The following is a 13,612-nucleotide window of genomic DNA, read 5'->3' as shown; positions in this document are numbered from 1 at the left end:
CATAGACGGAGATATATGACAAGTTGGTTGGCGTGTTTAAATCTAGCAATGCAAATCAAATTCTTTTCCTCAAGAACAAGCTGAAGGATATAAAGAGAGGAAGAAATGAAGATATTCAATCCTACTTCATGAGGATTACTGAGATCAAAAATGATCTTCTTTCGATTAGAGAAGCTATTGCTGATAGGAAGCTTACCCTCATTGCCCTTGGAGGACTCCCTCGTGAATGGCACGTGTTCAACACTATTATTCTTAACAACGACAGGATTCCAGGTTTTGAAGAATTGCTTACTAGATGCTCTCCAGAAGAAACAAGAATGATGGAACTAGATATGCCTTCAAATAGGAATGATCCTACTGCATTCTCCGCTCATGCTAAAAAAAAAGAACAATGCAGGTTCAAAGAAGCAATGTCAAGGAAGGTCGGGTTTCAAAAATGGAAGGAAGGGAAGATGCTTCATTTGCAACAAGTTTGGTCGCTATGCTAGGGAGTGTCCTAATAGAAGGGATACACCTCGTGATGATGACAACCACAACAACAACATTTTAGGGGCAACATCAATCAAAGGAATGGCAAATTCAACAACCAAGGAAAAAGGAATGCTCCCGCTTCTCATCAAGGAAATGGTCGCCCTCCCAAGAGATCAAGAAACACCAGGTATGATGAATCTAATGTTGTTGATAGCAAGCAAAAAGAATTATATCTTATATTTGCCCTTTCTACTGCATCTCCTCCGGACACTTTGGGAAATTGGTTGATTGATTATGGTGCCTCAAGGCATTTCACCAAGTATAAGGAAGCTCTTTCAAATCTGATTGAAAGGGATACAAATTTAGAAATTATCCTTGGAGACAATGCCACCTATCCCGTGAAGGGAGTTGGGAATGTTACTCTTCAATTGAATCAAGGTAATATCATTCATCTACAAGAAGTACTATATGTACCCGATCTAAAGAAGAACCTAGTATCTATCTCGGTGATGGAGGACAAAGGATTCAAGGTGGCATTCATCGATGGAAAGGTACGTGTGTGGAATAAAAATTTCAAAGATGCATTTACACTTGGCTTCAAGGTTGATAGCCTATTTCAAGTTGGAGGAAACCCATTGGGAGCTATGTCTTGCAACACATCACTTCAATCCGAATTATGGCACTGGAGGTTTGCTCATCTACATTATAAGGCTCTACCCGATGTGAGGAAGATGGTGACAGGTATGACCAAATTTAAAGTAGAACATGAAGGTGTTTGTCAGGGGTGTGTCGAAGGAAAGCATACAAGGGGACTATTCTCCTCAAGTGATAGCAAGACTACTAACATATTGCAATTGGTTCATTCTGATCTATCTAGTGCAATGCCCGTGAACTAATCGGGAGGATATTTATATTATGCTATCTTTATGGATGACTTCTCTCGCAAGACTTGGATATATTTCTTGAAGAAGAAGGACAAAGTATTCTCATGGTTCCGTTCTTTCAAAGCTTTGGTCGAAAATCAAACCGGGAAGAAGATCAAAATATTGAGGACCGATAATGGAACCGAATACGAATCAAATGAGTTCAAAGATTATTGTAGAGAACTTGGCATTAAGAAGGAGACTACTACTGCATATACTCCTGAGCAAAATGGTTTTGCTGAAAGGAAGAACTGTTCTATCGTAGAAGCCACTTGTGCCATGCTTCATGATCAAAGCCTTCCGAAGTTATTATGGGCCGAAGATGCAAACACCGCCGTGTATGTTCAAAATAGATGCCCTCGTCAAGTGTTGGACTCCAAAGCTCCCGAAGAAGTTTTCACCGGTAAGAAACCTGATGTTTCTCATTTTAGAATTTTTGGTAGCCCTGTATCTTTTCATGTGTCGAAAGAAAAGAGAAGCAAATTGGATGCTTTTGGGAAGAAAGGAACATTTGTGGGCTACAGTGAAACTTCTAAGCTAAGTCACCTGACAAGAGGATTCGAGATTCGTAGGATACGGGGATTCGAGAGTCGGATTCGAACACGTTGACCCCCCGGAACAGGACATGTAGGATTCGTTATATATTATTTATTAAAATATATATATATTAAAAATTAGATATTTCTTACACAAATTCTCATTAATGATACAAATTTATTTTTTATTTGCCATCCTTCATGTCTTTTTACCAAATTTATGTTTAATTTGACATCCTACATATCTTTTTACATTCGGTTAAAATCGTTGTCAAACAAATAGATAATGATACTGGGAAATCACTATATTTTCTCTTAGAATTATATTTTAGTTAACCATCTTCAAAATTCCAAATTCCATGATGACATCATTTTTTCTGAAGATTATCTTTACTAAATTTGCCTAAATACTATTGTTGAACTCAACACGCAATTGAAAATGCATATATTTGTGAACTTATCGACCAAACTTGTTCCAAAACATTTTCTCATGTACAAGAGGCATAGAGTTTAGGCACACATTCATTTTCAAATAACATATAAATGGGGCTCTCTAATGTAACGAGCATAAAATGTGAGATGGATAAAACATGGTAATTTATCACAAAATTTCCAAGCTGATGACCCAGAGATACCAGATTAATAAAGATTTATTAACAAATGTTCCCCAATGTGCGAACTCATCTAGATTCTACCATTGAAAACCTGTACTGTGCAACTGTATCTCAATAAACAGCAATTGTCACCATTATATCAATATGCAGTAACAGTCACCATTAAAACACACTGAAATCTGAAGGTGAAATTTACATATTCTCTAAATAGCAATTGTGACCATTATCTCAATAGGTAGTAATAGTCACCATTAAAACCACACCTTGAAATTTAAGAATTCTCTAAATGGAAATGTCACTATTATCTCAATGCAGTTATAGTAGCCATTAAAACCACACCTAAAGAATGCAAACTGAGTTGGTAAAAACTCTCTGCAACAACCCACACAAGAATGTACTCAAAAAATTGGTAAAAGCTTCAGACCTTTAGCGACACTTTGGAAAAAGAAATCCATGGGATAGTTATGCCTCAGATATGAATACCCCCATCTGTCATAAAAAACCCCACACGAGAATGAACTCAAAAAATTGGTAAAAGCTCCAGACCATTGGGATTCGAATCCCAAAATCGGGACACGTTGTGTCCTAACAGGACATGACCGGGATTCGATCGTGTCCCGTTAGGACACGACGTGTCCCATTTTGGGATTCGAATCTCCAACGAATCGTGTCTGATTCGTGGGATTCGGACACGTCAGGTAGTTTGAGCGAATCCGGTTTCATAGCTTCTAAGGCATATAGAATCTATGTGCTTGGTCAAAGAGAAGTGGAGATAAGTCATGATGTCACTTTCGATGAGGATGTTGCCCTTGGGAAGATTAGTAACCTTCCTCTTCCAAGGAAGGACAAAGGAGCAGATTCCGAAACGCAGGGAGAACAGTAGGATGAGCAAATGCTCGGTGCTAAAGGACCAATGGATCCCATTGATCCACCCCCTCATGAGCCCTCCTCCTAAAAAAGGAGACCCTCATGGCTTAGGGGAGACTCTCGAAGATGTCAAGGGACATGTTGCACCTAGAGGGACATTTCGTGAAAGCAAGAAGCCGAATAGGTACCAAGGGTACTTAATTGCAATGAGCACCATTGTTCAATCTGAGCCTTGCACATTCGAAGAAGCTGCCAAACACCAGGTTTGGAAGGATGCAATGAACGAAGAGTATGACTCAATTACGAAGAATGATGTCTGGGATGAGGTTCCTATACCCAAGGACAAATACGTTGTCACCTCGAAATTGCTCTTCAAGATCAAGCGTGGCGCTGATGGAAACGCTGAAAAGTTCAAGGCCAGATTCGTTGCTTGAGGCTTCTCTCAAAAGGAAGGTGTAGATTATGATGAGATATTTGCACTAGTTGTTTGCTACACCACCATCCATTCGATTATAGCCCTTGTTGCCTCGCAAGGATGGAATCTCCACCAGATCGATGTCAAGACTGCCTTCTTGTATGGTTCACTTAAGGAAAAAGTCTATGTAGAACAACCTAAGGGGTTCGAAGTTCAAGATCGCCAAACACATGTATGCAAGTTGAAGAAAACCCTTTATGGGTTGAAGCAAGCACCCCAGGCTTGGTATGAGAGGATAGATAGCTATCTAAGGAAGCTGGGATTTACAAGAAGTGAAGCTGATCCGAACCTTTACTTTAAGGTTGAGAATGATAGACCTATCATCTTGGTACTCTATGGATGATCTCTTTCTGACAGGTGCAGACCCTCTTATTCATCAATGTAAGAGGGAGTTGGCTTCCAAATTCGAGATGAAGGACCTAGGATTGATGCATTACTTACTAGGGTTGGAGGTCTGCCAAAAGTCGGGTGAGATCTTCCTTTCTCAAGGAAAATATATTGTGAAGATACTTGAAAGTTTTGGGATGGTGGACTGCAAATCAGTGACTACTCTGATGGAACTTAACTTCAAGAAGTTATGCAGAAACGCTGCTAGGCCCGATTTGGGAAATCCTTCTGAGTATCATCAACTCGTGGGGGCCCTGATGTTCTTGGTGAACTCTCGTCCGAACATATGTTTTGCAGTGAATACATTGAGTCAGTTTATGGTCAAGCCTCATCACATACATTGGATTGCTGCCAAGAATCTCTTGAGATATCTTCGGGGCACAATCACTTATGGACTGAGATACACTGTCGGGAATGTGAGGCTCCATGGTTACTCTGATGCAAACTGGGCTAGCAGTGTGGTGGATCGTAAAAGAACATATGGATGTTGCTTCTCTCTAGGTTCTGCTTCGATATCATGGATGAGCAGAAAGCATAAATCGGTTGCCTTAAGCACCGCTGAGGCTGAATACATTGCTGCTAGTTTGGCCTCCTGTGAAGCTGTTTGATTGAGGAAGCTCTTTAGTGAGTTGTTTGGGCATGTGCTGGATACCACCATGTTCTTCTGCAACAACCAAAGTGGGATTCGTCTTTCGGAGAATCTCGTGTTTCATGACCGCTCCAAGCATATTGATATCAGGTACCACTTTATCTGGGATATGGTACAACGGGGAGCAATAAGGCTTCAACACATTGGGACTGATGATCAAGTCGCTGATATTCTTACGAAGCCCCTGGGGAAGGTCAAATTCTTGACCTTCCATGAATGACTTGGAGCCGTGGAGAGACCCTCTTATGAGGGTCCCATATGAGATGGATGTTGAGCTTTGGGAGCTCTGGGGGGCTTGAGGTACATCTTGGAGAGATGAGCGACCATAGGGTTGGTGGTTCACCTTCCCCTAATGGTGCACGATGTACAGGGTGAGTGGTTCACCTTACCCTGTGATACCCCATGGTGACATATGCATAGGTTGTGTGGTTCACCTTCTCCTATGGCATATGAGCAAGATGAGTGGTTCACCTTCTCCTGCCGGCACATCCTACCCATGCAGTCTAGGACTCATTGGAAGTACCTCTCATCTGGCCAATGAGTAGGGAAACGAGGATAGGGACCAGCTCGGATGTTGATATTGATCTGGGATCAATGGAAACTGACTTAGGGTCGGTTAAGAGTGGTATGACACGCTCTCTATTATTCGAGACTGACTTCATTTCTTCTTTCTTCATAGTTCAACAAAGTAGAGCAAAGACAGTGATGGTACAAATTGTCAGAGAGTTTGGCAAGTGAAGTTCTCCCTAGTTGAGAGGGAGTGTTAAATTTGGCAACTAGGGCCAAACTTCACATTAGACAGCTCATATGAGGCAGCTCATATTTTTATTGGATTCCTCTCTCCGAGAGGTGTAGGATTGATCTAAAGATCATCCCATTCTAACATGTACAAATGGAATTATGAATTTATTTTGATTATGGACAAATTGTCAAGGTCGGCCAGCAAACTCATGTAGGCTCAGAAGCCCAACAGTCACGTCTATTCATCCTCAACGTTTGCATATAAATACATGGTGCCTCCTCCTCATTTGGACACTTCACTCACTCACAATCTTCTCTCTCCTTCATTTGTTTGGGTACGAAATTCAGAGGCTGCTCTCCACACGTGCAAAGAAAAGGAAGGGTTTTTTGTTCCAGCCATTGACCAGAGTTGACCGAAATTGCAGAGGTTGTTTTTTACTTCCGTTGACCAAGCGTTGACCTATTTTGGTGCGGTTTTGGGTGGAGGATTTCTGTTTGAGCAGGCCACAGTTCTGGGCACGAAATCTAAGGCAATTTGACCTCTGTTTGACCAACGTTGACTGTGCTAGGGCTGGCTGTTGCGTTGACTTTTGTTGACCAGGTTTGACTGGACTTTTTCACATTGTTTTTGGGTTGTTTGGACTTGTTTTTGGAGGCCGAAGTTGACTAGGTTTGACCAAGATGAATTGAGGAAGAATTCTGCCCTGTTTGACCAGCACTGACTTTCTAGTTAGCGCTTTTTGTTTCTACTATTTGACTGATCAAAGTTTCATTGTAATTGGGCAAGTGAATATTATACATTGTACTCCCTCTCTCTGCTGAACTTTTGAAGAATTATAAGAAGAACTGATCAAGGGTTTCCCCACATTAGGGTTTGTCCCCGGCTGGTGCCATATCTTGTGTCCTCTTGTCTTGGATTGTCTTCTACTGTTATTGTTTATGTTCTATCTGCATTTTACTATCATGATGATGTGATTGCTAAACTGGACATTGATATTGGGCTAGTAAAGAAATTGAAGTAAAATTGCTCTTAGCATACGACATACCATTGTTATCCTAAAATTAACAAATACCAAGGGCACTAGTTTGAAGATTGTGTGGAGGGTTGACTGGAGGAACCCGTTGGAGAAGTGGCCAAGCAACGCAGAGAAAAGGGAACAAGGAGGATTTCCTAGTTAGACCGAGTCTGCAATCCGGGGCGTGGCCAAATTGAAACAACACAAGGCGCCTCACCTAGATCAAGAAGAAAGGGAGCTCCATCAACACTGTAGGGTACCCCTAAACTTTCAAATTTTTCCTTTGAACTATGTCTAATATTTGCTTTGGAAAAGTTTCATTGGCCTGAGTCCTTATCATCTGTAAGATAATTTGAATGTATATGCAATGCATGAGCCAAAACCATTGATTATTCCCCTAGTTGTCTAGCCCTGGGACGTGGGTCATCCTTTTTTGCTACTATATTGGCTCCCTTTGTCTTCCGTGGGTTCCTTCTATTTTGTTGCATTGGTTTCAGATTTCATATTTGTGGAAAGTTAGACGTCAAGGTGGGCGAGGCCCTGTAGTTTGTGTCCAACCTAGGTGGCCGCTGATACACGGATCCACACCAAGGCCCATGGAAACTGGGAACAAAGCATCCCTGAAATGGTTGTTTCTATTTTTGTACCTTAACCTAAGTCAGTTGTCTCTTAAAGGGTCTACAATTAGGAGTACGAAATTTCAGAGGGTTGATGATTGCACCCTCTCTGCCCAAAGGTCCAAGAGCCTTATTTTTGGGTGTTATTATAAAAGGGTGAGTATGGAAAGATAGAGAATGCGTAGTAGGCATTGGGGTGGGGGTTGTGGACCTCAAGGCCACGATAGAGCCCATTAGCAAGATCAGAAAGTTGCTAAAAGCTACCATGCAATGGTCCCTCCAGATACCCAAAATGAAATACGAAACTTGGAGACTCGTGGTGTCAATGAGCGTCAGGTCTTTTCAAATTCATAGATCATGGATGAGATAGCCACGTGGATTCCTAACCCATGGAACACCCGGGGACAAAGGAAGCATTATTTTGGAGCAATAACACTCTATTGGAAAATGAAGACTCTATTGGGTAAGATTCTAATGGAAAAGCAGGTTGATTTCTCATACTCGGGATATTCTTATCAACAGGTGGGACAAGAATTGCACACCTTTGCATTGCTTGAATCACTCATTGAATCCAAAATACTACAACATTGAGTGGCTCAATGGTGGACCTTCACACAAATCCCCTCCTCACATGGATGGTGAGATTTCACAAGGGAGGAAGGATGCATTGAGACGGATATTTCAGGATAGAGCATCCCTTGATGAGGTGGAGGATGCCTTTGCAAAGTTTTCCACTATGACTGGGAGATTTGCAGGTTGTGATATGATTAGAGAAAGGGGGCCTAATAAGCTCTGTACTTGGTGGGAAACTCATGGGCAACATGCCCTCCTCTACAACAATTAGCCATGAGGCTCCTCTCTCAGGTTACTTCATCGTCTTGTTGCGAGAGGAATTGGAGCACATATGGGAATCTGTATAGTTTGAAGAAGAGTAGGCATGAGTAGTTCAGGGCAAAGATAATGGTGTATGTGCACACCAACCTTCATCTTATTTACAGACAGAGGGAGAAGTGGTTGAAGGGAAAGACAAAGATGTGGGATGTGTTTCCCAATGATATGGGTTTGGACAACAGTATTGAGTTGGCATTGGCTAACTTGAATCTTAATGAAGCTAATGCTAGAGCCTCTCACTTTTGATGATGGTGATATTCTTGAGGGGTCATCCTTCACACCAGCAGATGCAGAGATTACATTGGATACATAGGAGGAGGATGTAGAAGAGAGCAATGGTGGTAGTGATGCTAATTTTGATGTTGATGAGCTATAGCCTATGAGATTCTTCCATCCTAATCTACAGTTCTAGTATCTACCCTGTTTAATACTTGCTATTTGCCTGTTTAATACTTGCTATTTGCCATGGGCATTCCCACATATAGTATCTGTGACTCAATGAGTCAGGACTCAGTATCTATGTAATACATTTTGATTTTGATGACTTAATGAGAAAACTGCAATTTATGGTTAATTTCTTGTGTTTGTCAATTTATTGTCATTGATGTAGTAGTAAGTACTAGTTGTATAATTGATGAATCATGATTGTATGCATAATGTATGATTGAATTTGTATCATCATCATGTACATGTTTTAGTTTCTAAATTGAATGAGAATCTGCATAATATCTATTAATTTCTTTTAAATATATATAACATGTCCTCCATGTCATGTTTTGGGGGGTCGTTGTGTCACATGTTGGATACTCATATTTTTGTGTCCTCCATGTCCCGTGTCAGGTGACTTATATATATATATGAAATAATTAGTGCAGTATGTATGCAATGTGTAAGTAACCCTTATGAATCAAAATGAAAAAAAGTTGAAGTCCGTAATATAAATTAAAAAAGTTTAAAAAGACTATCACTATGTAAAATGATATATATATATATATATATATATATATATATATATATATAAAGAGAGATAGAGAGAGATCTATCTTAACCACAAATATTTTAAGCACGGAGAGTTTGTGCATTGGTTCTTTTATGATCCTTCTTGATGCTTAGTCGATCTGGAGTTAAAATGACTCAATGCCGGTAATAATTAAATTTCTGCCTTTTTCTCATAAAAAAATATAAGCAAACAAATGAAAACAAGATGTAGTAACTAGTAACCTATTTCTTTTACTGGACAAGAGATAAACAGTGGGAAAACATGATAGATAATATGTGTCTTAATGAGCCCACTAACTGTCCAACCTTTTTCCCTAGGAACTGACTTTGTTTTCCAGTCTCTCGTAGCCAAATAGGAAAAATTTTAGCTTTCTGACTTGTTTACACTTCTGTCAGTTGCCAATGGAGAGTTGACATTGCCATTGTTATCTCTCATTGGAGTTGTCCCATCATAGCAATAAGGGTCCCGTCAGAACTAGTATGTACATCTAAGTATCCCTACGTCTTGGGTATGCATCCAACTGCCTTCTGTCCAACTTCTTGGTGTCAAGTGTCCTATTGAACCATATTATTTCAACCTTGACCTCAACTTTGAATGTAGTAGTAACATTTATTATTATCCAATTTTAGGAGTTGAGTCATAGAGTGTAAGTTCTAACTATACTAAATACTAGTTTTACTAGTATTGCTTTGTCCAATGCAACAATATTCCGAGAAATTCTTGGGGTTTTTTGCTTCAATCTGCCAGAAATGTTGGTAGATCAAACTTCTCCTCCATAAATGCTTGTAGGTCTACAAAATTCAGCTGCACTGTCAAATGTATCCTTTAAGATTTTGGCTTCTCTGTTGAGGTTCTAAATTTTGCTCAGTCATTACTATTGTTTCTACTTACCCTTTATACTTTTATGACAAACAGGATCAGTATTGATGTGTCCATCTCTAGTAGAGGAATGCAGGTTCCTTCTCCAATCTATTTATTAATTTTGCAATGCTAAACAATTCTCGATTTCTGCAACCTGCTTTGAAAAATTGATCTATGTAGGAGTCATGTTTATGTTCCGGTGCGTGTATACTAAATACTTGCATCTACTATGAAGTTTGATAAACGGCATATGCAAAAAATTGCAAAGAAAAGGTTCTGCAAATGGATATTAACATACTAAAAACACTTGCATCTACCTACAAAGTTTGATAGATAGCATATGCAAAGAGTCGCAAAGGGACAGCTCTGCAAATAGATATTAATACAATGAAAAGGTCAATGTTGCAGGGATGCTCTATTATTTAACCACATGCCCCTTCATGAGGGGCATCCTCAGCAGTTCCATGTTGAATAATGGATAGTTATCAGATGCATGAAAGGAGACTACTTTTGGTGGTGAGAATGTACTGGCTCACTTATACATATGGGTCTTGTATCGTTGCATATTGCATATAGGAATATAATTACTAACATTCGGGAGTGGAGGTTTTGAACTTTTACTCAGTTGGGGTTTTCCTCCACTATAAGCTCGGCACTTCATTACTGTGGTGTTGGTTCTCTTGCGCATTTATTGCGAGTTGATTTAGGCAGTGTCATTTTGCAAGTTCCTGACTGTTAAAATCTCGCCTTTTTCAATCAGTGGATTCTTAAACTCGCTAAAGTTCCAAGTTGGTATTGACAATAAGCCAATCTAGATCCTGATACATGAAGATGATTTAAGAGAAAAGGCTTATCGTGTGCCCACTAAAGCTGTTTACTTTTCTGTGACTACATTCACACAATAGAAATACGGCCATATTTCCTAATTTAGAGTCGGAATTTCTCAAATGTTTTTTTTTAACCTAGAAATCATTACTTTGTCCGTAGGAATTTAAATGAAAACAGAGTAAAACAAACCTGAGAGAGAAGGCAAACAAGCGACTGCACATTGTTGCGAGCAATGGAGTCTCCAATGAAGCCCCACACCTTATTCCTTACAATGTGCAAGAATCTGCTGGCGTTGAAGCGTGGAAGATGGCAGCCATCAGGCTTCCATTTCCAGTACAAATAGCCTGAATCTGGGCGTCCATTTTTCATACAGTTCTGGTGATCCGGTATATCCCTGCAAGTCTTGTTTGTATAAAAGGGACCAGCAGGTTCCGGTATCCAATCTCCCCTGAACAGATCACACTGTCCCCCTGCAGTGAAAAGCATAGCATAATTGCTTAATAAATGAATTATCTTGCACTTAACAAGTTACAAAACAGCTCGAAATCCGACAGTCTGGTTTTACCTGTGTTGAGAATCGCATCCCCTGCAGTTTCTGAGGCATGACTGGATGTAAGTTGAGTAGAATGGTTGTGGGGGAGAGGCTTACCAGTTGTTGTGGTGTAGACTGAAACAGAGGAATATGAGAAGTAGATATGAAGTATAATGGCAAATGGGAGAAATAGAGACATGAAGAATATCAATGCTTGCCTCCTCTGGCCTGCCCTGTGCTCTGAATATTCTAAATACCCATTCCCTCCACTACCAGACTTCATCATTGCTTTGCTTTGCTTCCCTCCCTGTTACAAGCGACGGTTCTTTCATTGCCCACTTCACAGGATGCAATTATTTGAAGGCCACCATGCCCACTCCAACAACCAGATGCGCTACGCTCCTCTCAAGGCTGTACTTTGATGTTGGGGTCGATCTTCGGGCCATCACGGGATAGTAATCATTATTATTATATTTAAAATGTTTAATATGAAAATAAAGGATCCAATTACTTGATGACGTGACAAAAATCTTTTTTGTTTAACTAGAATTGGACAATATTTTAAATTTAGATTTATTTGTCCATATAGAAACGGACAAAATTTTTCGACTTATTTCAAAATTTGTTTAACTCTATATTGATTTTAACTCAGGGCAAAATTGTATTCATATATTTAATAAAAATGGAGTTGTTTAAATATGTTTTTTTTTTTTTTTTTTTTTTTTTTTTTTTTTTTTTTCTTCAGTTGGTAAGTTAGTAGAAAAAGATTTTTATTAATATAAATATTGATGGTATATAATGGTTATATAATAGTAAAGATGGCCATGAAACAAAGTACATAATACATATAGAAAATGAAAAAACAAAAACATTGGAATCACGTAGCTTGGGTTGATCACCAGTGCGTCTTTTTTTTCCTTTCTTCTTTGCTACTTTGATCCAATCTTCTAGAAGTGTGGCTACCAAAGCTACCTTAACATGGAGGCATCCTTGTCAGAGTTCGAGGAGGTTGATTCATGAGTGCGCTTCATGGCACCCGTCGAACATTGTTACTGAGTTCTTCTCTTCTCGCTAACAAAACATGGATCTCCTGACCTCATTCACAAGGCTTTTGGAGATTTGAATTATGGGCCTTGTCCGATGGGAGCATGCCATCATCAAACTCATCATCTTCCTGATCTGAGGAAGAGGAATCCTCCTCTTCTCGAGGAGGCAAGTTGCATGGCTTCCATGCTTTAGATTTGGGCTTCTATTTGACTAGTTTTTTAGAACAAAAGTTTTGAAGATGACTTGTTTGATGACAAAGTCGACACTGAAAAGCATTGTTCTCGTAGTCCAGTTGTTGGGTCCAGTGAAAATCACCTATTTTTAAATTAATTTTGTCAGGCAAGCCTTTGTTGATGTCGAGTTCTACGCAAATCCTGCCATAGGTGAAGACTCCACACTGGCCTCGCGAGGGATCTACAGCCAGAAAACGACCCAAGGTGTTTCCAATACCCAAAAACACTGAAGAATGTCATAAATGGGTCAGCAAATTCGAGAGCATGACCCAAATGGGTAGCTTTGTGATCACAATTATGGAGGGGTCAAAATCTGGGAACCAAGGGGTCAGGAAGAGCCCAACTTTTCCCCAAAACCAAGGCCCTTGGAAAGAGCATTCTGATAATTCGCATCATTGTCAAAAATGATGATGAAGAAACCCTTGGAACAAAAGAGGACCCTGCATGCCTTGGTCCAAGTTGAATGGATCCATTGGTAAAGGTTTATTGTATGTGGCCATAGCCCATTGAAATGACAAATGAGACCATTGTCTGCCAACAAATCATAGATTCCATCTAGATATGGATGAGTGATTTCTACTAAAGGAACATCCTCAACTTTATCTACTATAAAAAGACTCGGAGAAACCTTGGTCTGAGTTGCCTTGCCTGAGGGCATGGGACGTTCCTGAGGCGACTCTACACTTTGGGGACCCTGATTTCGGACTACATCTTTGTAAGAGAAGGCTTGGGAAGAGGAAGGCTTTCCCAAAGCTCCCCCACACAGTCGAAGAGCTAAGAAAACTGTGACATCCCTGCATATATTATAAACAGAAAGAGGAAAGAGATATTCCATTTTCTTACCTTCGAAAAGAAGGTGTTGTAATCCAAAGGGTAGCCATGTTTTGAGTTCTAGCAATAGCTTGAGGCCTTTTACCAGATCCA

The 13,612-nt window shown here is 40.0% G+C and overlaps 1 protein-coding gene across 1 annotated transcript in view; it reads right to left on the bottom strand.

Annotated features, from left to right (window-relative positions):
• LOC149157983 (protein trichome birefringence-like 25) overlaps window positions 1-11,861 on the bottom strand; it is a 44,368-nt gene extending 32,507 nt beyond the window's left edge. Inside the window, exons 1-2 of the mRNA XM_089436070.1 lie at window positions 11,442-11,861; window positions 11,066-11,346 (exon numbers count right to left, since the gene is read on the bottom strand). Coding sequence (XP_089292196.1) covers window positions 11,066-11,346; window positions 11,442-11,694 — 534 coding nt within the window. The 5' untranslated portion in view covers window positions 11,695-11,861. The remainder of the gene's footprint in view (window positions 1-11,065; window positions 11,347-11,441) is intronic.
• Between the last annotated feature and the right edge of the window lie 1,751 nt (window positions 11,862-13,612).

The sequence above is a fragment of the Pinus tabuliformis genome, chromosome 5_2 (assembly GCF_031772625.1).
Source record: "Pinus tabuliformis cultivar Carrire ecotype Pingquan chromosome 5_2, CPIR1, whole genome shotgun sequence".
In the NCBI taxonomy this organism is placed as follows: domain Eukaryota; kingdom Viridiplantae; phylum Streptophyta; class Pinopsida; order Pinales; family Pinaceae; genus Pinus; species Pinus tabuliformis.
The sequence above is the reverse complement of the archived record's forward strand: the minus strand, read 5'-3'. Positions and strand labels throughout refer to the sequence as shown.